The sequence below is a fragment of the Lycorma delicatula genome, chromosome 8 (genome assembly GCF_047948215.1).
Source record: "Lycorma delicatula isolate Av1 chromosome 8, ASM4794821v1, whole genome shotgun sequence".
NCBI lineage: Eukaryota > Metazoa > Arthropoda > Insecta > Hemiptera > Fulgoridae > Lycorma > Lycorma delicatula.
This window is the reverse complement of record NC_134462.1, coordinates 140801911-140827164: the sequence shown is the minus strand read 5'-3', so window position 1 is coordinate 140827164 and position 25254 is coordinate 140801911. Positions and strand designations below refer to the sequence as shown.

General features: G+C 31.1%; 1 protein-coding gene across 2 annotated transcripts; it reads right to left on the bottom strand.

Moving 5' to 3' along the window:
* Positions 1–2013: 2013 nt before the first annotated feature.
* On the bottom strand, positions 2014–24921 carry LOC142329059 (STING ER exit protein). 2 transcript variants are annotated; one of them, XM_075373343.1, is made up of 5 exons: positions 24457–24921; positions 17013–17156; positions 10881–11037; positions 4733–4961; positions 2014–2264 (listed from the first exon to the last, which is right to left on the bottom strand). In XM_075373343.1, exons 2-5 carry the CDS (start codon positions 17077–17079, stop codon positions 2109–2111), a joined length of 609 nt encoding a protein of 202 aa, XP_075229458.1. In that variant the 5' UTR covers positions 17080–17156; positions 24457–24921; the 3' UTR covers positions 2014–2108. The 2 variants fall into 2 exon arrangements, with proteins under 2 accessions (XP_075229458.1, XP_075229457.1); XM_075373342.1 differs by lacking the exon at positions 17013–17156 and having other exon boundaries at positions 24457–24917.
* Between the last annotated feature and the right edge of the window lie 333 nt (positions 24922–25254).

Sequence of the window (25254 nt, the reverse complement as noted above, 5' to 3'; positions counted from 1 at the left end):
CAAAAACTTTCATCCCTGTGTGATTTTTTTTAAATAGAAATATTTACCTCCAGGGTGGAATAAGATTATTTAACAAAATGTGGCATATCTTTTTAACCTGATTTTCTACACAATAATTAGGCTAACTTCTCCAGAAGATACTTTTCTGTCCTGGGGCGTCTTGATTTGGTTCAAACTAAGGCACTAGGATCATAACCTTGCAGTTACAGACAGAACTTGAGTTCCTAAAAGACACGTGAAAGGAAACCACCTCCTTTATGAGCGTGTTCTTAGAAATAGTAGTGACTACTGGGCAAACAAAAAGGACACAACTCATAGGCTAAAAACACAAGTGACATTTAGCCATGTGACAATATCTATCATCTCAAACCTAGGCCTGTACTTTGAATTAAGACTATCTAAACATGGCTTTTGGACGTGTCTGTTTACGGTTGCTTTAGACTTAATAATGCCCATCAACAAATCCTTGACTCCTGTGGAAGAACAAAAGGCAATAGCATTGGTCACTAGAGCTGAACACTATCCTGAGCCAGAATGAATTCAAATGTACACAGATGGATCTGCTACAGGAGTAAATACTGATAATATTTTTTTATCTCGCAGGTGTGTATACCAGCGCGTTTCAACTTTCAGTACCTATTTGGAAAAATGCCACAAATTTTGATGGAGAGGTTGCTGCTATTAATTTTGCTGGAGAGTTTGCTGTTTAGAGCAAATGACAGGTGCTGCTGAAAAAAAGATAGTGGTGCTGTCGGATTCAAAGGCAGCACTACTTGCGTTTGCCTCTAGTCAACCCCTGTCTACTTATGGAATTCTAACATGCCAAAAAAACAAGGTTACCCTCAGTAAAACCGTAGATGGGCTAGTGATGCAATTGATTCCAACATACACAGATACTGCGGTATCTATGGAAATGAACAAGCAGATCATCTTGTACGGATGGGTGCATACCAACCACGGCCCATTCTACCTATTATGATTAGAATAATAAGGTGTCGCTTTGTTCATTATAAAATGATTATATTTTCAGGTAATTAATTAATTACTTCTAAAAATTAACAGTTCTTGAGTCATATTCAGACAAAAATTAAAATTGTGGCTAAATTTCATTAAATTTCTTTTGGCAACATTTATTTCTATTATAACTGCTATAGCTGCAATGGGAATAATTAGGACTCCAGAAAGATAGGTAGTAGGGATCTAGGTTACATATCTTTCTTTTTATTGTGAACATTCATTTACTGTGTAGCATCATTCAGAACAAATAAATCATCATATAGTACAATTCATTTCACATTCTTGCTGTAGTATTTCACTATTTCTATCAGCTGACATGTAAATATCTCAAACTTAAACATAAATTTTGTTTTATTTCAATTTGTTACAAATTGACTTTGGAATAATGGACTAGCATAAGAAAAAAATTTTCTGTAAACATGTCTGTAAATGTTTTGCATCTTTTGTATCTTTTTCACCATTCTGTGATTTGAAATAGAAATATACACAATATATTATATTGTGTTTTGATGCAACATTCCATCTACAAAGATATTTCTTAACATTCTACATCAGATCACAATAAAAGAAAGATGTAACATAGATCCCTAATTTTACCTATCTTGCTGGCGTCCTAACCTTAGCTTGTTGCAGCTGAAGCATTATGTTAAATTCAAAGTAACACTCGGCGTAATAAATAAAAATTTTTATTAACAGTAATTATTAACCAAAAAAGAACTTAAAAGTAAATAAAAAAACTGGCAACTGAAAATCATTCAATATCGGTCAGTTTTAATGGAAAATAAACAAAATTTTTAATAATTACTTTAAAGATAAAACATAAACTGAATTTTTAACATTATAAATGTTTTTTACTCTCTTCTTTCCATAATTTGACTTCACAAAGTAAGATAATAAAATTAAAGCTTTTCTTTATCATACAGTAGTACAGAAGTAGCTTATTATCAGAGAATTAGAATATTTGGATTCTACGTTGTTAAATAAGAACAAACAAACAAAATTTTAAACTTTTATTTACATTCAAGAAGCTATTTACAGAGAAGTAAAATATAACAATTTTAAATGCAATATGAAATAATGTGATTTTATGATTATTTATCAATTAATGTTCCTCTAACTCTATTTCTCTTTGCATCAATTTCTGCCTGAGTCTGTTGTACTACAAGTTTTCGTTTATTCATTCCTTTTCGTTCCAACTGTTTCTCAATAATTCTTGCATTATTCGCATAAGAATCAGCAACTTCTCTCTAGAAATGGATTACATTAAAAATTATTACATTACTACACATTATTACGCAATACTTATACATAATTATTACACATTACTTTTAAATTCACTGTTTCTTTCTTAGAATTCAGTTACTGAAGTCCATACAACTGTGCACATTTCAATAATTGTCTGAATATTATTGAATACAAATATACAGCATTATGCAAATTACATAACTCAAGAGTAATAACCATTTGTAAAACAAGTGTAATATTTATTTTATTTAATATTTTATTCATCTGCATGAAATGTGCAAAAATATTGAAGCCAAAATAAATTTTGTTTGAATCCTGATGAACTGTGCATCAATTTTGGGACAACCCTAGTAATTAGCTTTAAAAGGAACCGGAAGAACAAATTGTTATGTAATTTGATAGCAAGCAAGGTTGTCCCAAAAGTAATGCACAGTTCATCACGATTCAAACAAAATGAAAATATCAGTGATAGAACTCACAATTTGTGAATGCATGCATGTCTTGCAAAATTGCACACCTTTGCTGATTTTTTCTAGACACATTTTTTTAACTTTTGGTTACAAAACCGCATTCATTAAAATATGGGTGTACTGTAGTTTTTGGTATTATGATTTTATCTTTAGTTTGAACCAGAAATGAATTTGGGTCACAAAATTTGAGCGACACACATACATCAATCCAAACTTTTAAGAGAAATATTGTGCCAATAATTTACTTATTGTTAAGGGAAGTGTGATGATTACATTATGATTCGCAGCACCATAAAAAGTTTAGGGAGGGCAGAAGAAGTGACAGCATATTATTGATACTCTGGCCAACCATCTATTGTTATATACAACATAAGTACTAATGCTAGAGTAACCTGATGAAGAAAATCGCATGACAACAAGAGAATTTGAAGATAGTCAGAAAACCAAAAATTACAGTATACCCATATTTTTAATGAATGTTTTTTTGTGACCACATTGTCATGCGATTGTCTTCATCAGTTACTCTAACATCAGTAGCAATCTTGTGTTCTATATAACAAAAGATGGTCGGCCAGTGTATGACAGCAGAAAAAGTGACAGCATATAGTCACTTTTTCTGCCGTCCTGAAATTTTTTATGGTGCTACGAATCACACTTCCCATAATAATAAATAAATTATTCGCACAATATTTCTCTTAAAAGATTGGATTGATTGATGTAAGAGTGTTGCCCAAATTTGTTCTGGTTCAACTGCAATGACAACATTACACGTTTAATACAATTACACCATGAACTACTTATAAGGTTTGGTTCATGACAATATGAGATGGTTCTGAAAATAAATTAGAATTTCATCAGTTCCCACACAGTCAATATGTCAGCATGCAATATTTTGTTCCTCACTTGTTAATGACTCATTAACTTTTGACTCTTTCAATTCAAAAGTTTATGATGAGTAAACTGAAATCAAAGGAAGTGTTTTCTTAGTATTCAATTCATTATATAAGCAATATGTAAGTAAACAAGTTAAAGAATATACTGAATGAAGGTTCAATATAATTATAAAAAAAAATAAATAGTTTTGATTGATTGTATGTACGAATGTAAGTCTGTCTTGGTGGCCTCAATCCAGGAATGCAATTGCTACACCTGTATTCATATTATGGCTGGCAATTCTTTAAAAATAAAATGGAAGGAAAGGATTAATACAGGCCTGATTTTGTGCCCCTCTGATGTCATAAAGAGGTATAACCTTTAAGACTACTTTCAAGACATTCATTGTTTATACCATTTCTACGGATGAAACATGTGACCTACTGTCATTTTAAGAGTAACCTTCAATGAAAAGTGTAAAATGGAAGATAAAGCTAGGATTTGAAGTCATATATCACGGAGAAGCAACAAATTTAGATTCAAAACTGGTATAAATCTTGTACTTTTCTGAATTGATTAATTTTGTTAATGTCGGTAATAAAAATAATTGGGCCATTTTTCAGAAGTTAAATGAAATATTCAATTTTTCATAAAGGTGTATGTAAAATAAAAAAAAATTTCATCAAGTTTTTTTTTACTTTTTTAGTATAGGGCAACAATGTTTGTACTACTTTACGATTATACCTCGGGGACAAAAATTACAATTTTTTAAAATTACCAACTCCTTATACATTGACACTTAGTAACATGCATAAACATAATGTAACAATATTTGTTCGAAAGAAAAATATATTGCAGTAGAGTGCATAAGAAACTTTATCTCAAAATTGATTTAAATGAAAAATTTTGTAAAAACTAGGTACTTTTTTCTTAATTTTAATAGTCTGATAGTAGCATGCTCATTTTTATTATCATTATTTCAAATTAAATAATTGAGGAAAAAACTTTACAAACAGCCATGAATCCAATTTTTGTGATTCCTCCCTGAAGAAATAACTAGAAGTAAGCAGATATAGAATAGATAAACTATCATTAATAAAAAAATTCATTATGATAAATCTACATACCGCTTCGATCTCATCCTCCTCTTCATCAATAGTCGATACAGTAACGGAGCTGAATTTCCCCATATTTTTTGTGTGTTTAGTAACCATAATTTTTTTGGGTTTCTCAACAGCCACTTGATTATAAATATCCATTTTTGGTCCTTCTCCAGAACTTTTGACAACAGCTCCTTTTAGTATAAAATTAACATTACTTTTTGGATCATGTTTATAATACAGAAGAAGACCACACCTTAATCATAAAAAAAAAAAAAAAAATTTGAGTGAATACAACAATAATAATAACACAAATGAAACATTAAAATTCTATTCATACAATAATAATCAATACATCATTAATTGATGGTTTTATTTAAGGGGTGAAGAACGCTTTCAGTTATCATCATCCAGAATTAAATATTTTTACAAAAAAAATAGCAAGCCTAGCCTAAAAACTAAAACATTAAATAAAAACTTACAACTAATATCACAGCTATAATTATCTTAAAACACATTTAAAATTAATATCACAGTTGTAAACATAAAATTAAAAACATAAAAAATATAAAGTTTAACTAAAATAAATAGAATTCAACAAAGTCAAGAGGAATGTAAGGGCCCCTTCTCAGATAACAGGAAGACAATCATAAAAATTAAAACTAGGTTAAAAACTAAATAATAAAAAAAAAAATAAAACTTACAACTAATATCATAGTAGGAATCTTAATAAGGTAAATTTATTTAAAAGGAAACATAAAAAAACATAAAATTTAAATAAATGTAAATAAAATCTAACAATGTCCGAGAGGGGTGTAAAAGGTCCCTTATCTGATAACAGAATTAAAAACCCCAAAAAAATATATATAAAATATAACATCATAATAATTAAATGAAAAAAGGAAATAAAACAAAATTAAAATAATTCTTCTATACTAGAACAAAATATATATAAAATTTTATGTAAAATGTTAACACTTCAGAAAAATTTGCAACAGCCACTCTAAAACTTCCTTATTATTGCCCAGGATTTGATGAATGTTTTTGGGCAATTTAAATTTACGATGCAAGGCCGCATAAGATATGCAATTCACACGGATGCCACATCCTGTGTGGACTGTGCACTACACACAGCCAAGTGGCAATTGCATTGTACGCACAGTGGTGTGATTTCTGCTGACATGAAATACCCTTGTGTGACTCCAGTATGTCCTAACTGTAATCAGAGGGGACCACTTCCTCACTACAAATTTTTTTGCATGCAGAGTGTCCTATGGCTACACAGATTCTTTAACGTACCGCAATTTGTTATCTGCTGTAGCCATCCACTGTTTTATACGATTAGTAAAGTTAGAAGTAGCAACATGAGTAGTGAAGGGTGTGTATGCATCTTTAGCATCAGGATCTGGATGTTCATCAGCTGGAATTCCCACTAGGCTAGGAAGTAATCCAGCAGAAACTCACTTGTGTGTCGCAATTGTTCAACACAGCGGCATTATAGATTTTGGTGGCAATAGGATGTTCAAAGTACAAATCTTCTAAAGCTTGGAATGCACTACACGAGTCGCTACAAATAAGGATATTTCGGTAAAACGATATTAAACACCTTATTGATAGCATACAGTTCAGCAGTAAAGACACTTGCAATACCAGGTCAGCCAAACAAATAGGATCTGTCTGTCTTTAACTACAATTGCGCATCCTGCGGTGTTATTCTTTTTTAATCAATCTGTATAGACTACTGCATCTGGAATTGTCTTAGAGAGAAAATGGTAAGACATTTGCTAAAAGACAAGAGGAGCTGTTGATTTTATTGTGTATGGTAAGGTCAACGATTAAATTCTATCGGGTTGATCTCCCACGTAAGATATAAACATGGATAAATTGGAAAAATAGAAGTGTGTTAAAATTTAAAATGGTGTAGTAAATGCTGGGTACGAATACTAGCATAAGATCAAGGGTTTAATATAAAGTCACCTGCAGCATGACGGAGGAAAGCATGATGTTCAGCATCCAGCATTTTAAGCATGGTATGACGTGCTGAAGAGCAGGCGACACAACCATAATCTAAACAGGATGAACTAAGAAAAAATAAAAATGTAACATTCTTGACCAATCAGCTCCCCGATTGGTGTTGCTCAGGACACGCAGCATATCTAGCGATTTTGAACATTTTGTTTTAATTGTTTGATGTGTTTGACTCATGTAAAATGTCTATACAAAAATAAAACTAGAAACTTAACATCAGTAGAGATATTGATTTGCTCTGCGTTGTACTTTTTATTCTGCACTTTTATTCTGCAGAATAAAAGGGTCTTGCAGGCGACAAAAGACTACACATTTTGTTTATTCAGGTGAAAACATGAAGCCAGTAGGTAACCTTGGACCAAGTAAGACCATAGTGCTCTGTAGCAGTTTCTTGCTGTGGCTGTTAAATGGGATGTAATATATATGTATAGCAAAATCATGAACAAATAAAGAACATGAAACAGGTGGTTGCACACACATTTAGCAGAAGAGGCTCTCCATAAGGATGGCTAGGGCCTATCATATAGTGTCTCTGGAGGCGGTATTGGTGGTCGCTGGTACGCCTCCAGTAAGCTTCCTGATAACAGAGATGACAGAAATTTCTGAAGGCCTGTCCAAGGCAGCAGGGAAAACCTTCTACAAAAATGGCAGAACAGATGAGATCATATGGTGACGGGTCGGTGGACTCATCGGCTCATACAAGTATTGAAACATGGGTCCTCAGAGGGTATGGGGAGATTAATCAGTGGATGGCCAGTAGACATGGGTGTATACCTCCATGCCAGGAATGGTGGTGGTGACAACTGGAAGCGTCACAAGGCGGGTGTCTTCCGCTACAGGGTTGGGATGTACCTCCATGCCATAGGAAGATGCCCAAAGCCAATATGTATGTCTATCACAATTTTTTCAGTGCCCAAGATGGGCTGAAAATAGACCACTAGAGGAGCAATATGAGGACCCTGAAGGTGTAATGAGGAAGATGCTGGAGAGCAAACAAGAGTGGAAGATCTGCTCTGGGTGGATCAGTAGTGTGGGGGGAGTGGGGCCAGGGACAGCCAGTGTGGGGAGGTGGAGTCAGGCTGCTACTGCTGATGAACCGTGCGGGATTCCCTCTATCTTTCTTGAAGCCTGTGGCGAGCATAGCATGTCCTAAGAAATGCCGGTAAGGCGAATATTGAGGCATGCTGTTTTAAGGAGGAGGTATTTTTAGTGGGTAACCCGCATTAGGTGGAAAACCCCACATATCCAGTATTGTGGGCTACTGTGTATCTGGCTGTACATATTCACTCCTCCTACGAAAAAAAAGCCACTAGCAGTGGAATTTCTTGAAGAGGAAATGAAGAAAAAACACTATGAAAAATGTGTTGAAGTTGAAGGCAGCTTTGTAGAAAAGTATTAAATAAATGTGATTTTTATCAAGTAATGGATGGACTTCCAAGACAGACATTGCACGGTGTGTTGTTCAATACAAGAAGGAGAAGACCATGAACAGCATTAGCTGTAGGACTTGAAGAGAGGAAGTGGGGGAATGGAGAGTGATTCAAAGAAGGGAAGGATGAATTATTGAAGAGGCCTAGGTCCAAATACATCAGACTGCAGTGCTATGATGAATAATTCAGTAATAAAGTATGTTCATATTTTTCAAATTTTTTTGTTTGTTTCAAAACAGACCTTAGTTTAAAAACATATCTCATATAAATTATACGAGCCAATTCACCTGCACAGGGTGTGAGGATCATAAAATATAATTAACTACGTACATATATATATATATATATATATATATATATTCTTTTAAATTAACAAGCAACACAACCATAAAAGATTCAGGTGATATCATTTAGTTGAACCTTATTTTGTATGGCAGAAAAAATTGTCCTTCCCATCTATTCCTACACTACTGTGTAGAAAATTCTAGTACTGATATTGAGATAGCTCAGAACTGTCTTTGCTTATAACAATAGTTTCAAGTGCAGCAAAGAATATTAGTTAACAGTTTTTGTTTAATAGTTAGAACAGATTCTGTCATAAATAATCCAATATGATAGTGTTCGTAAGCTTACTTAAATGAATATGTATATTAGTTATTAATTTTAGTCAAGACAGTAAAACTTAATTTTATATGAATAAATACAGTAATATTTGCTTAGTTTTGTAGATGTAAAAAATTATCAAAATTATTTTGTTGGCTTTTTATACCGTTTCGTTTATAAAGAAAGTAAGGAATGTAAATGAGAGTGTTACAAACAGGAAATATATTAAGTGGCACCAACTTAAGAATATAAAAAAGCAGCTTTTATAGCTTTAAAACAGTTCAAAAACTTGAAAACAGAATAGAACTTTCTTTAAGTAAAACCCAAAAAAATATGGAAAACATAATAAACTTAAAAATAATCAATAAAAGTTCAAAAATTGATATATAGTTCACCAAGAACTACCAATCTGCAGATAGATGTTTGGAAATTAGATCTATTTTAAGAATTTCATTTTATTTTAAGGGTTTTAAGAAATTAGAACATCTACTGGGATTCAACTACAGATCACACCACATGTAAAAAATTTTTAAAAAATTAACTTTAATTTAAATTTCATTAAAATTATTTTATTTAGTGCTTCTTTGTCAAGAATGAAATTTGGAATTTAAAAATACTTTCAATGAAAAGCAATTTTGAAAGACTACGGATAAAAATGAAGTATTTGAACTGAACTGCAATCAGACTTTTCAAAAAATATTTTAATGAGACTTGCACTTTTAATTTATATATTTATATACTTTATTAACTGTCATATATTTATAATTTCCATCGCTGTAATATGATTTTGTTTAAAGATCAGACAATTATTTAGTTTCAAACGACTTAAATTAGATTTTACAATTAACATAACTTTTAATTTTATTTCTCACTATCCTGGGAACAAAGTTCTACAACAGAACCATATGTTCTAACACTGAAACATATCAAAATCAATGCAGGAAATATAAAATTGTCTTAGTCGCCTTAGATTGATGATGTCTTTTTAAAAAAATGTTCAGCATGTTAGAATCAATAACCACCATCAACATTAATTAGCAAGCTCAATGCAAAATTACCAATTTACATTTACTGGTTTGACAAATGGTGACGAATAGTATTTTAGTGTACTTTTTGGATTCGAAAACGACATTTTATTATACTGATGAGTTATTATTGAGCTGGCTTTAATTTGGTGATATAGATTTCTTTTCAGACACCGGTCACTGTAGTTCCATAGAATAGTTAGTTAATTTCTGGCTAGTTTTTTAACTCTCCAATACTACTTCACTCTTTGACTGTGCCACTTTCTTCTTTCTTCCAACCACTTTAGGTTAGTGTATTTTTTCTTATCCTTCTGGATCCCTTTGAATTCTTAAATCTTTTTCCTCAGCACCCTTCATTTTTTTAAATCTGTCACGTTTATGTTTGCTACCTTTAGGTTCTCTTAACTTGCTTGAACCATTTAACATTTGTCTTGTCGTCGTAACTTGTCAAAAATTCTCTTTGTAAGTTTGTTTGAATCCATTCTTGTCAGTAGAATGCCAATCTTTATTTATGTATTGCTTCCGTGATTCTATCTACCTCCCAGTAAAGTTCTCATTTTTCTTTAATTTCCAACCATCTTTAGTTTTTCTTTATAGATGGCTTTTCGACATAGATCTTTATTTTTTATTAAACATGGTGTCTAGTATACTGCAATTAATAAATATTAACAAAATCACCTACAAACACGCCAAAATAGCAGGCCTAATATAAATTTGTCAATTGATAGAAGCCTTTTGAATTATAGACTTATCGGTTATAAAATACTAGATCAGGTGATGCATTTTCATCATTAAAAGTAATGATGACAAATATTGGTAAACACAAACTTATATGTAATCTATGGTATAACCTTAGACAAAAAATATTATACCTAAGTTGAGACATTTTTATTTAAATTTTTAAAAAAATCAAATTATCTAACCAAAATAAAAATATGTTGGCAGATAATAGAGAAGATCGATGTATGTACACATAGAACATGCATGCGCGCGCGCGCACACACACACACACACACACACACACACACACACACATATATATATATATATATATATTACATGAAATAAATTTGGCAACTTTCAACTTACTTTTTACATTTCATTCTGTACTGCTTTTCTATTCCATCAGGTCTTTTAAGATACACCGTTTCATCTGCATCACATGTCATTTTATGAGCGTGCTTACTGCCATCTATAACTCTTGCCCCATCTCGCTTTCTTAAAGGCAATTTTTCAATTGCACAATCTAAACAAAAAAAAAGATTGGATTTACTTCAGGAATAGGTTGACATTAATTTATAGTTGTTCAGCGCAGTTATTTTTAATTTTACATTTACACAACTTAAATTTATTACATTATATCACGAGACTATAATCGGTTTGAAAGTATAACTGAATTACCTATGTTCTCACATATTGATTGTTTATTAACATAGAATTCAGATTTGGTTAGTACTAAATCCAACTTGATCAGAATAGACATCTTAACATTTTTACTGAAGTATGAAACCAAAGGCTAAAGACAGGAAGTACAGACAAATGATGGGTTGAAAAATTACTTTTATTTTAATTTTATACTACTTAATAATTAAATTCTAATAAATTTTATTATAATATACTATTATGTGACTACAATTATTTTTCTGAATATTAATGAAATTAATATTTAAATTTTAAATATTAGGACCTCTAGAAATACCTTAGGTTGTTAAATATATTAGAATTTTATTTTTTTAAATAGATTAAATCAAAATAAGAAAAATTTTTAATAAAATAAATGGTTTGGAATATCAGTAATTTAAAAAAAAAAAAAAATTTGAAATATATACAAAAAACTTTATTCATTAATGATTATCAGATAATTACAATTAAATAAAAAATAATAATTTTCGGCATTATTAAAATTATAATCCTATGCAAAGTATTGGAGAAATCAGGAAATGCCTTGCAGTCATGATTTCAAGAAAGGGAAATTCTGGACTTTCACCGTGGTAGAGAGGGGTCAACGATTACACACTGCTTATGGTAATATGTATAAGTAGCTATCGAAAGCTGTAAACGAGCATCTTTTGGGAAAAGGAGATCCCCTTCTACAAATGCTGAAGGAAACCATCGCATTAAAAACCTTTATGGAATTCCTCTATGAATCATGAGACCTTACCATCAGTAAGAGGCTGAGTGCTCTGTGATATAGAATAGCTGGACCAGAGGTGCAACCATATCGGACTGGTATCTGTTTGAGAGCCAGACTAAAGAATGATTCCTGAAAGAGGAAGGCAGCTCTTTCAGTAGTTGTTAAGAACATAGGTCAGGAAGATCTAAACGGTCATATCAACATCACTTAGTCTTCTGAATACTGTGCAGCTGAAAGCAATGGTAAACTACAGCTGTATTTTTTCAAGAAAATGTAACTCTTTGTAGCAAAGATGGAGACACCTTCCATGGTAAAATTTTCCAGAGGTAAACTAGTCCCCCTCTTGGATCCCCAGGTGGGGACTACTGAGAAAGGGGTCATCAGAAAATTAAAAAACAACACTCTACGTGTTGGAGCAAGGAATGTTAAAAGTTTGAAAAAGGTTGGTAGGTTACAAAATTTAAAGTGGGAAACAGATAGATTAAATATAGATGTAGTAGGAATTGTGAGGTTCAGTGGGAAGATGAAAATGACTTTTGGTCAGATGATTTTAGAACTCAGCGTCAAATAAAGGGTAAGCAGAAGTAGATTTCATAATGAACAAGAAGATAGGGCAGAGAGTACAGCATTTCAAAAAGCTTAGTGATAGAATCATTGTAATCAGGATAAAAACAAAACCTAAGCCGACAACGATTGTTAATGTCTATATGCCTACAAGTGCCTATATTAACAATGAGGTAGGTTGTGAGTACAAAGAAATTGATGATGCAATTAAACACATAAAAGGGGATGAAAACTTAATAACAGTTGGAGATTGGAATGCAAGCATCAAAAAAGTCAAGGAATTAAATATTATGGGAGAATACGAGCTGGGCAAAAGAAATGAAAAAGAGGACCATTTTTTGAGTTTGGCATGAAGTATAACTTAGTAACTGTCTACACTCAGCTTAAAAATCATAATAGAAGAATATATACACATGAAAAAAGCCGGGCAATACTGCAAGGAATCTGATTTATTATATCACGGCTACGGAAAGATTTAAAAATCAACTAGTCAACTGCAAAGCATATCCTGCAAAGACATTGAGCAAGCATATCAACTGCAAAGACATTGATAACAACCATAATTTAGTGATAATGAAATGTAGATTGGAGTTTAAAGACCTGAAGAAAATGTGTTAGATGAATCGGTGGAATTTAGAGAAGCTTGAGGAAGAGGATGTAAAAAAGATTTTTGAGGAGAACATCTCAAGAGGATTGAGTAAAAAGGTTAAGGTAGAAAATACAGAAGAAGAATGGGAGAATGTTAAAAAGAAAATTCATAAATCAGCAGAAACGAACTTAAACAGAACAAAGAGAACTGGTAGAATACCTTGGATAACAGAAGATATATTGCAGCTAATGGATAAGCGTAGAAAGTATAGGAATGCTAGTAATGGAGGAGGGAAAAGGAACTATCAACAATTAAGAAATACTTTAAACAGGAAAAGCAAATTAGCAAAAGAAGAGTGGATTAAACAAAAGTTTTCGGAAGTGGAAAGAGATATGATCATTGGTAAAATAGACAGGGCATACAGTGAATTTTGTGATACATAAGTTAAAAGGTGTTAAATAAAGATGATACACCAATTTATAACTCGAAAGAAAAGGTTGATAGGTGGGTGGAATATATTGAAAAGTTATACGGATTAAATGAATTGGAAACTGGTGTTATAAAGAAAGAAGTCGAAGTAGATGAAAAGGGAGATACAATACTGAGATCTGAATTTAATAAAGCATTAAAGGATTTGAATATCAGAAAGGCTCCTGAATAGACGGGATACCTGCAGAATTACTGTGCAATGCAGGTGAAGAAGCAATAGATAAATTATGCACACTGGTGTGTAATATTTATGAAAAAGAGGAAGTTCCGCCAAACTTCAAAAAGAGTGTTATTATCATAACATCAAAGAAAGTAGGAGCAGATAAATGTGAAGAATACAGAACAATTAGCTTAACAACTCATGCATCAAAAATTTTAACTACAATTTTATACAGAAGAACTGAACTGAAAGTGGATTTAAACTGTTAAATAACAGTTTAGATCCAAAGTAAAAGTGCAAAACGAAAAGATAAAGATAAGCTGATGATATATTATAGCTGGGAGTAAATAAGATTTATAAGAAACAATGAATGGCATGAAAGAAGTCTTACATCAAAGATTAATTTAAACATCAGGAAAACATGGAGCATAGCTTTATATGGAAGTGAAACTTGAACAATCGGAGTACCTGAGAAGAAAAGATTAGAATATTTTTAAATGTGGTGCTGTAGGAGAACGTTCAAAATCAGATGGGTGGATAAAGTGACAAATGAAGAGGTGTTGTAGCAAATTGATGAAGAAAAATGCATTTTGAAAAATATACCTAAAAGAAGAGACAAAATTATAGGCCACATATAAAGGCATCTTGGAAGCTTTGATGTTGGAGGGACAGGTGGATGAGAAAAATTGTGCAGGCTTGCAATATTTGGAATATGGAAAACTAATTGTTAGAGATGTAGGATCCAGGAGGTATACCAAAATGAAACAACTAGCACTAGATAAGGAAGCTTGGAGAGCTGCATCAATCAGTCTAATGACTGAAGACAAAAAAAAAATTACAATACTTTGAAAATTAATTATAATATATGATACTATATATAGTATTAAAATAATGGCAGTATCTTCCTCTGCATCAATATTGGAGTAATTCATTGTAATAATAAAAAACATGTTAAAATTACACATCGTAATTTACCAAAGCTATCTTAAGCTTAAGAACACATCCTGTAAAAAAAAATTTATAATATATAAAAAATAAAATAATGAATTGCAAGGACCTGATTTACACTCTTTTAAATTACATTATTTTTTTTAAGAATGATCTCAAAATTACTGACAAAAGTTGTAAAGCAAGTAAAATTATTAATTACAAAAAAAAATCAGAATTTAAATTTAAACTAGTAACCAAGTTAATACAATACTCACATATAAATTTTGAATAAATAATTAATCCATGACAATTTTTATTTTTATAATTCCTTTATACATTTTAATTAATTACTTAATTTCTTATTATTAATATTATTTTGTTAATGCATTATTTAAAAAAATAATAAATTACACTGGATTTATAAATAATTTAATTTCAGAATAAAACATACGCTTTTATCCTATCAGCAGAGTGAAAATTAAATAACTCGTAAAGAATCGAAGGATGGAGCAAAATAAAAGAAAGAGATGGAATGGATGCTATGCTCACTTCCACTATTTTAGCTAGTATTTACGCATTAGGAGATTAATTCAATAAACCGGGCCAGTAAAATATCTTGCTAAATAATACAATTGGGGTTTTTAAGTAAAGAAATTCTAAACTTCCCTCTTAAGACCTTAAAATAAGTTCCCAAAACTGTAACCAAATAGTCATGCAAAAAAGGCTACAAAAACCCATACAATTTGTGTATTAAAAGCTGTGTACCAGACAGGAGTCGCATATAGTGTGATAGATGTCACAGCAGCTGATATCACTTTACGTTTTGATGCTTTGGGACCCCACTTGTGTCCCATCAGTCGACCTAGAGAATTTATTGTTTTTTTCTGCATTTATCATAATTTCTACAATATGCTTGTTGTATGCTCCTGACTGCTGGAACCAAATCCCTAAGTGTTTCGCTTGCTTCGTCATCTCTATTATGTTAATGTAATTGTTAATGTAATTGTTATGTTAATGTTAATATTATGTTAAAAAATCATCCATGCTGACACGGATAATCCTAATTTTTATTCTGCCAGTAATCACTAAAACCTGTATATGTTTAGGTTCCAGACTAATGCTGCAGTCTTTGAGCCATCTGTTCACCATCTCAATCGCCAAGTTTGCTTTCTGCTCAACTTCATCTTTGGTCCAACCTGACACCAACAGTGTCAGGTCGTAGGTGTAGGCCAGTGGGGAGACTCCTGCCAGATATCTTCAGTTCAAGATACCGTCAAAACAAATGTTCCAGAGAAGGCAGCTCAGAACAGAGCCCTACGGACTCCCCCTTGCATCTGGAACTGTACTTCACCATCCTCAGCAGTAACAATTAACTCCCGTTCACTCAAAAAGTCACAAATGACTGCACGGATATATACGCTTACATTTCTTTGTTCAAGTTCGTCCGCCACTACAGCCCATAGGAGGCTGTTGAATGCATTGCAGACATCCAGGAGGACCATCAAAGGAATCTTTCTGGCCTCCAGGTGCCAGGTACACATGTCCGCCCACAACACCACTCTTCTCAAGGCGTCAATGTTGGATCTATTCTGTATAAATCCAAATTGTGCTTGAACTGACTTTTTCTTAACTGTAGTAATAAGCTCTCATTGAGAGCTTTCAATGATATAAAATGCGTGGTACTTATTTTCATTGGTTCCAGAGTTATAGCCAAATAAAATTTTAATCAATGAAATATTTGGATCTTACAAGGGTAAAGCACATTGGTTCAAATTCAACTGCATCTCCTTTTTTTTAATTTTTTTTTTTAATTTAAATATGATTTATTAATAATTATTAACCACTGATTGCAAAAAAAAATTACAATAAATAACAATTCAATAACAACAATAAAAAAATATATATATATGAAAAATATCAGAAGTTATTAATGAAATAAAATTTTATGTACTTTTTATTTAAAAAAATGTGTATATGTAATTTAATAGGTATACAAGGAGTCATGTCGTGCCAATATCAGATTTCTTATACTAACATTAAATGAATACATAATTACGTATTCATGATTTGCAACACATTTGTGTAAGATGATAGAATTTCAATATTTCATCCAAAACTATACAGATATACCACAACATTGTTTTTTTATTCCATTTAGCATTACTTCAAGACAATTCTACATTCAGTGGCTGCATGCCAGCATCTGGATCGACAAAAGTAAAGTTATAACTAACCTTAAAGAGAGCAAACTGTTTTGCTTCAAAACAGATGTCTGATGTGAACACCATGAGTTTTAAAAAGAATCAGGAGCAACTGTAAAAATAATCTTTCAACTTTTTTTAGGCTGTTACTTACAAATACAGCTAACAAATCCACCTCTTGGTACTAATTCAAAAGTTGGGCAGAGAATTATGAACACCATACTTTTGGATGTGACATCGAATAAGATTTTTTCAGTTTATTCTTTTGCTGAAGTGAGCAACAATCAACACAAATTATCTGAAAGATTTAAAAGTTAACCTTCAACTTTATAAAAACATACATAAATCGTGAAATAAATCCTATTAATCATTTGAGCTTGAAAAATCTACGATTAAAAGTGATACTCACTGACATATACAAAAATCCTAACTTACATTTATGTACTTCAGGGGAATTTCTCCTCAATTAGGTTAGTTTTAGTTTAAAATCAAGGAAATTAATTTTTTTTCAATACTTAACTGAATTTTTAATGTTTAGTACTTCAAATTTCCAGTTTTACCTTCACAAAATATTTTAAACTGAATGAAGTTGTCTAAAATGAAATGAGTAAATCTAAATACTAAAAAATACCATACTAAATTTTGACAACATTGCAGATAAAGGAAGGATGTATGTATTATATTTCTTTCCACTATGATTAGAAGGGATGATTATATCTTAAAATGCAGAGTTACACAACTACTGAAAAGGATTAGAAAAAACTAATATACATTAAAATAGTTGAATCATCAAATTACATAATTCATTGCGTTTTTTTTATAATTGAAAACAGAAATATTCTTTTAAAATGCTTTTCAATGACAGTAGATAATGACATAAGTTAAACTTTTGTAACGACAAATTAAATCAAACTGTACAAAAAATGCTTTGAATACTTATTTCAAAAACTCAGCACTAACCTACCTCAAAACTGTTTTTCGTTATCTTTGCAATCATTCTCAATGACTGGTGTTGCTGTTTCCCAGTATCATAAGTTGATATCGCTACTAATTAAAAAAAAACAAATCCAGCAGCAGAAACATCAGCTGACCCCATTATGAAAATAACAGCTCTAGTCACTGTAGAGATTCACTGAAGATGATAGAAATAGTTTTAAGGTAAGTATTTAAAAACATTTTTTATTCAATTTGGTTTGGTTTTCATTGCAGTTCAAATTTTAGCTTAAATCAGAAAAAGGAACTCCATAAATTTAAAAGTAAACAATTCAAAAATTATCAGAAAATTAAATTAAAAAAATTACAATTAGTAAACAGGATTTTTTTTAAAGAATAATAAGGTTTTTTACCTTTATAATATTTTCTTATCTGTGGGCCTACAATTTATTTTCAGCACGATTAGAACACCTTCCCCTCAACAATACACCTCACTTGGTCTTAAGTATCTTTTTATAAATCAACGCTACTAATAATTCTGAAACACATTCAGGGTACAGAAAGTAATGTTAGGATGATAACAAACACTAAAAAATTAATCTCTTTTTTTTAGTTTATTTCCAGATGTTACAAAATCTACCGCTGCATTTACTATGATGGTTTGAATGCAGGGGAAATTAATTTAATTTCTTTTCAAGGACCAAAATTATTTCAGCAAAATTTAATTTTATTAATTTGTATCATTATTGCATTAATAAATTATATAATAAAAAATAATTCAAGCGATTGCTTATCATCACAGTTGATAATAAACCAATAGCCAGTCACTGGAATCTCATGAAGTATCTACAAAAATAATAAAATATTAGTTTATCAACTAGCATCTTTCTAAACAGTTCAGGAACATCCTAACATTAATTAAACCGATGTTAGAATTAGGAAATATATGAGATATTTCAAATTACTGACCACTCTCCTTTTATATAATTTTATATCAATTACAGAACACACATAACAATTCTACTACGGTAAAAATTAAATTTATCTTATATATATGATTTTAGGTATAATACCGGATGTAAAACTTCACAGAGGTGCAAGTACACCTAGTAAGCAAGAGAATAAGTAAAAGTGAATTAATGTGAAGAACATTTTGCTGACCTCCACAACAAAATGGTAGTATCTGTCTTTCAAGTTCTCAGTTTTCTCTCACAAAATGTATTGTAAATAAGTACCTCTAAATTCAAAAGAACTGTAATTTAACTTACTTTATTTATAAGATATTTTATAATTAAGTAAAGCATTAATTATGTTTTAGTTTTCCATTTCAAAATACTGTTAAGTGACAGCTTTAACAAGTAATTTGGGAGCAAGTTGTTAACATTGAAAAGGCGTTTTTAATATGTACTCATAAATATAAAGTAAAAACAGGAATGAACAACTTCCTAAAGACTAGCTGTTAATGACAACTTTGAAGAAAACAACAAAAGGTTTTACATGTAAATGAAAAGGATACAAGAAAGAAGCAATGCAAGAAAACGTTTTGAGGATAAGCCTGCTTTAGGAATAAAACAAAAGAAAAATGTATCAGTAATACAAATTCCAGGCACAACTACAACATACTTATAAAAAAAAAAAAAATTAAACTCATTTAAGTGAAAGAAAATTAAAATAAAATGGTCGAATCATAACAATATGGTTGCGGAGGGTTTAAGTGGATGGGGTGGAGGGTCCCATCCCAAACATTCTTTTTACGTTAGAAAATTCATTATTTAAATATTTGTAATTTTATATAAAAGATAAATTTTTATACTATAAACTCTACAAAGGAGAACCCCAAAGAAAGCATAAAAAACAAGCACCTAAAACAAAAAGAAAAATGGACACTACCCAGTTGGGTAGTGTAATTTTCATTCTTGATTAGTTAATCAAGAATGAAAATTACAAAGAAGCAACCGGAAAAATAACAAGCATAGACAAACTTGAAGATCTAGACATCAACAAATCAAAGAAGAATTAGTCCCAATAAAATGCTGTAAAAAACATCAATGGTAGAACAGTGAATGCGACGAAACAGCGAGAAAAAGACATCGAGCATGGCTATTTCACCAAATCAGAAATATTCTGCCAAAATCTAGTAAAACAAAGAAAAGAATCTACCTGAAACCTAAGGAGAACAAAAGGACCACAACATAAAGATGCACTGAAGTATTCAATAACACAGTTGAGAGACTACTACAAAACATAAGAAATCAGCTCCAAAAACATGAACCTCCAACCCTACTAATAAAGAATGAAAACGGTAAACCGGCCCATAATAATAAAGAATGAAAATGGTAAACTGGCCCATAATAATAAAGGCAATGCGGAAATCCAAACAAAATATTTCAACAAACTTCTAAATTGTGAAACCAACAGAACTTCTAAACTTTAACAGCAACATCCCAATAACAACACCACCAAAAAACATCAACCCTCCCATAATAAAAGAAGTCTACCAAGCATTGGCTCACATGAAGCAAGAGAACAAAGCAGCAGGAGAAGATCAGACTTTTGTAGAGATTTAGAAACATGTAGGAAGATCAGTAAAAATTGCCCTTCATCAACAGCTTGTCAACATCTGGATCAAAGAAAAAAGAAAAACTACCAGAAGACTGGATAACAGCCCTCATCCATTCCCTACACAAAAAAGGGGACCAGGAAGGTTTCAGACTCCGGAAGAGCTGTCCAGACCAGATCATCAGTCTCAAGCTAATAATAGATTACAAGAAAAGAAACATAGATGTAGTGATAACATTTGCAGATTTCAAGAAAGCTTATGACTGCATCCACAGAGGACCCCTAATAAAAATTCTAAGACACCTCAAATTACATACCCAAATTAATAAACATGACAAAACTGACCCTCACAAACACTAAGTCGAAGGTAAAATTCAGAAGCGAGCTCTTGGAACTATTTGAGATCAAAATAGGACTGCACCAAGGTGATGGGCTCTCATTGCTATTATTCAACTACACCTAGAAATGGTAATGAAAAGATGCTCAAAAGTAAAAGTAGGCTGAAAAATGAAAACAAACTGTCTTGGTTTGGCCTATGACTTAGCACTGCTAGCAAAATTAAATATTAGAATTTCCAAACTATGCAAATAAAGTTGGCCTCAAAATATCATTCAAAAAGACAGAAATTATGCTACAAAAACCAACACAATTAAAAGAAGTAAACTTAAATTGTAATAAAATCAAAATAGTAACCCAGTTTAAATACCTCGGATAAACAAAAAAACTTTTATCCAAATACGAAGAAACAAACTAGCTAAAGCTCAAACATTAATCTAGTACACTTACAATAAAAAATGCTAATCAATAAACACAAAAATAAGCCACTACAACACAGTTATAAAACCAGAAGCCACTTATGCAGCAGAAATACTCTTCCACCTAACAAACAATCAAAGAAAACTCCAGAAAATCAAAAGAAGAATTGCAAGAACCTGCATCAGTAAAAAGTACCATTAAGACAGACAGTGGTGGATTGTGCCTGACAAAGTCACACACAAAGAATTAGAACCCATCACTGATACCATGCATAAGAAGACTAGGATTCTTTGGGCATATCATGAGGATGCAAGATTCAAGATTTCTGAAACAGCTAGTACAGTACAATCTCGACTTGAAAAACACCAAGAGAAGCTGCAGATGAATCAGAGAAAGAGAAGGTCTAAAATGAAATTGGCCTTACACCGCAAGACAAAAACATTTGCTTCACACAAAAGAAAAAACTCATTTTCAACACTAGAAAGGGCACAAAGATGCCTTCATGAGTGCTTTTTCATGCCTTTGGGCATGAAAAAGCACTGTAACTCACAGTGCCTCAGTAAAACAAGCAATTCTAAAAATGCAATGAGGTAAATTCTTTTATTTTATTTTTACACTGAAAAAATCTGATAATTAAAAGCTTTTAAAAAGAGAGAAACCTTTAGATAACTGCATACTGCTGTAGGTACGGTGTAAGATTATTGCATAGTTCACCCACAATTCCTTGAAGCATCTTCATAAGAATTTGATTAACATCCTGCTCTACTCTAAGTTTAGATTCCTGAATTAAGTGAGGGTGAACTAAATATAAATACTTAAGTTTTCAAATATACCTAAAAAAAGTAAGAGCTTATTTAAACATAAGGGTGACCTGGTTGGCCATATTACATTGGGACATAACATGGTTAGGAAAGTATTCTGGAAGACCATCTTAGAAATAACTTCTCAAAAATTAGTTAACTTCTTTATTGGATGACGGATGAATTCAGATACCAAAAAAAATAAATATACATTCACTGGAGAAATATACAAGTTTTTTGACAAACAGAAAGCACCTTACTCAATTGAAAAGCAAACTAGTGACACTAACGGAAGAATAACAATCCTACTTAGAAATATAATAGTATCTGTATCGCAGAAAGTAATACTTTGCCTTGCTGATAACCCTTTAATTATTCATATTCAAAAACTTGATTTTAATTATCCAAAATATTAAATTATAATTTAATTAAATAAAATATTAAAATGAGGATAAAAAATTTTTATCCCCTTTTTTTAATCAGTTTTTTTTTTTACTTTTTCACAATAAAGTTTCAATCACTTTTATTAATTGTACTTATTTTATTCTTAATTAATTTTTTATAATGTGACAAAAATGTTATGATTACTTGCATGTCTTTTCACAGCTGATCATAGAATCTGAATTGGATTTAAATCAGAATGGTAAGACAGAATCCTACAAACCTGATGTCCATATTTTTTTCTAAAAGTTCTAAAAGATAGTATAAAAAGTAATACTGTCTTCTTACAGTTTTATACGACTTCATTAATTAATATAATTGTGGTTTTGGCATTGATGAAAAATCGATTAAAATTAATGGAATATAATTCTTTTCCAGTCAGTCAGTCATACCACTGTTCTAGGAGTTGATATTCGGAGCATTATTTACTAGCGAGTTGTATGAGGCATTATTCACCACAGACTGTGGAAGATGATTGGGAATTAATTTCTCAGATGACCATTATTTAAATTTATATTGTCATGATAACTGCTTGAACTGATTTTCCAAGCTGATATTGTGTTTGAACCAAACTCTGTTTTTCTTTTGCCAGTGATTTTAAACACTCACTTTTATTAATCAATACAATATATTCTATCACTTTCAACAGACCATGGCTGTCATTGAATATGGTTTGGTTTTATTCACTAAAAAGTTATTTACAGTTTTATGCCACTTCACTTTCAACTATTAAATAACAACTAAAATAATGTTACTACGGTACTTAAGTATTAACACCACCGCAGCTACAGCTTTATTTAAAAACAAAGTAGTCAATCGGATTTCGGTGGAAAATGGGCCGATATAGAGTTTAACATAGATTCAAAACAGTCTCTTTATTAATTTTAATAAATGGTTATTTATTTCATAAATATATAACCAAACTTAACCTACGCTCGCTAACCTTCACTAATTAACAGGAGTGTTTTGATTATTTAAATAACAAATAATTGCAATAATTACTGAATTTAATAAATAAATACTCAAAAAATTACGGTGTTAATTAGTCAAGGTTAGCGAGCGAAGTGAGCATAGGTTAAGTTTGGTTAAATTATATTTATAAAATAAATATAAATAACTATTTATTAAAATTAATTAAGAGACTGTTCATTTTCTACCGAAATCCGAATGACTACTTTGTTTTTAAATAAAGCTGTAGCTGCGGTAGCGTTAATACGTAAGTACCGTTACTACTTTAAAATCAGTAACAATTTGAAATCCATACAATTTTTTTTAAGGTAGCCAATTCCTTCTTCTTGCATGAAAGCTGTTAACTGTTCTTTTAATAATGTCTTTATCAAAACCAACCAGTCCAGACAGTTTTGTAAAACTGTTTATACTTCATCAGAGTGCTAAATGAGCTTGACAGCAATGTTGATTGAAAAAGCACTTTTCTTTCGTTTCTATGTTTTTGAGCCTGTATAGCTGATATCCCACAAGTAGAATTCAACAGTTTGGTATATGATTTAATTTGATAAGTCTAACTTATTTGTCACAAATATATAAAAATCAAATAATTTGATTTGAATAAGTTATAGAGTTTCTTAAATCTGTATCAGTACAGAACCTCTATTGAAGGATTCTGCACAACACAAATTATATACAATACAAAAGTCATGGGAAAAATGTAAAGTACTCTTATTTGTCTAGATGGTAGACTGTCCTTTCTCATCATCCACCTCTTTTCATTACACTTGTTTCCTTCTTTTTCATTATTGTGGGTTGGGTCTGATCTTATAAGTTTCTCCATGATGAGGAAGCCACGACCAGAAAGGCCAATGCTTCCTTGGTAAATAGTACAGCGGTTGCCAGTGAACTGATTCAGTGTCCTGTTTTTCCTGGCTGTATGCAAGCCTGGTGCTGAGATGCATATTGGGTAAAGCGCTACCAATTTAGTAATTCCCTTAAAAAAAATTACTGGCAGAAAAAAAAGTTTCCCTAATAGTCACTATAAAATAGTTTATCAACATGAAAAAAAGTTAATTCAAACAATTGATATAAAATTACAGCCAGATTTTTAGCAACCTGACAGACTTTCATTTGACAATTACAATAATATCTATCACTTACCTAAAATTAACGTCATTTGTCCACATAAACAATAATAAATATGAAGAGGTTTTTCTTCACTATATTCCTCCTGATCTTTGGTATCTGAACAAACTATACTTCTGGATACTACCTTAGGCATGCTTAATGTATGTATTTTCTGGAATAGCACAACTTTTCTACGATACTATCAGACGATATTTTAAAAACAAAATTGGCAACTAAAAACGGATTCGGACGCTAAACAACATAACCTCACTTCTCAACAAAGAATCGTCAGGTACAATATATCGATAGCCGAGTCAATTGATTTGATTTTTAATTTATTGCTCCATAATTGTTTCCACGTTACTATCACTATTAATTCAGACATATTGGTGTTGAATTATTGTAATATACATTGAGCTTGTAAGAAACTGATAGTTGCTGTCCTTTGTTAAGAGGCTTGATTTTTCAGAACTTTTGAAACGTTCGTTCAAAGAATACAAAGCAAATTATACCATTCACCCATTTTTTTTCATTTATCTGGTATCGTACATAGTGATATTAATTCATTTTCGGGTGCTGAATTCAAAAATATTATCAGAATTTGTGTAATACGTCTCGTTTTTTTTTTTTTTAGATACATACGATTTATTTACCAATAAATACATAATCACTGTGAAACCAATATTTAAACAAAATTATTTTGTGTATTCATTTAAAATTTGTTTAAATCAACTGAATTTATTTATTCAACACAGATAAATTGAAATACATTAATACAATTTTAAAATAAAGAGGTTTTCAAAAGTTTAAATCATTGAAATTAACTTACTA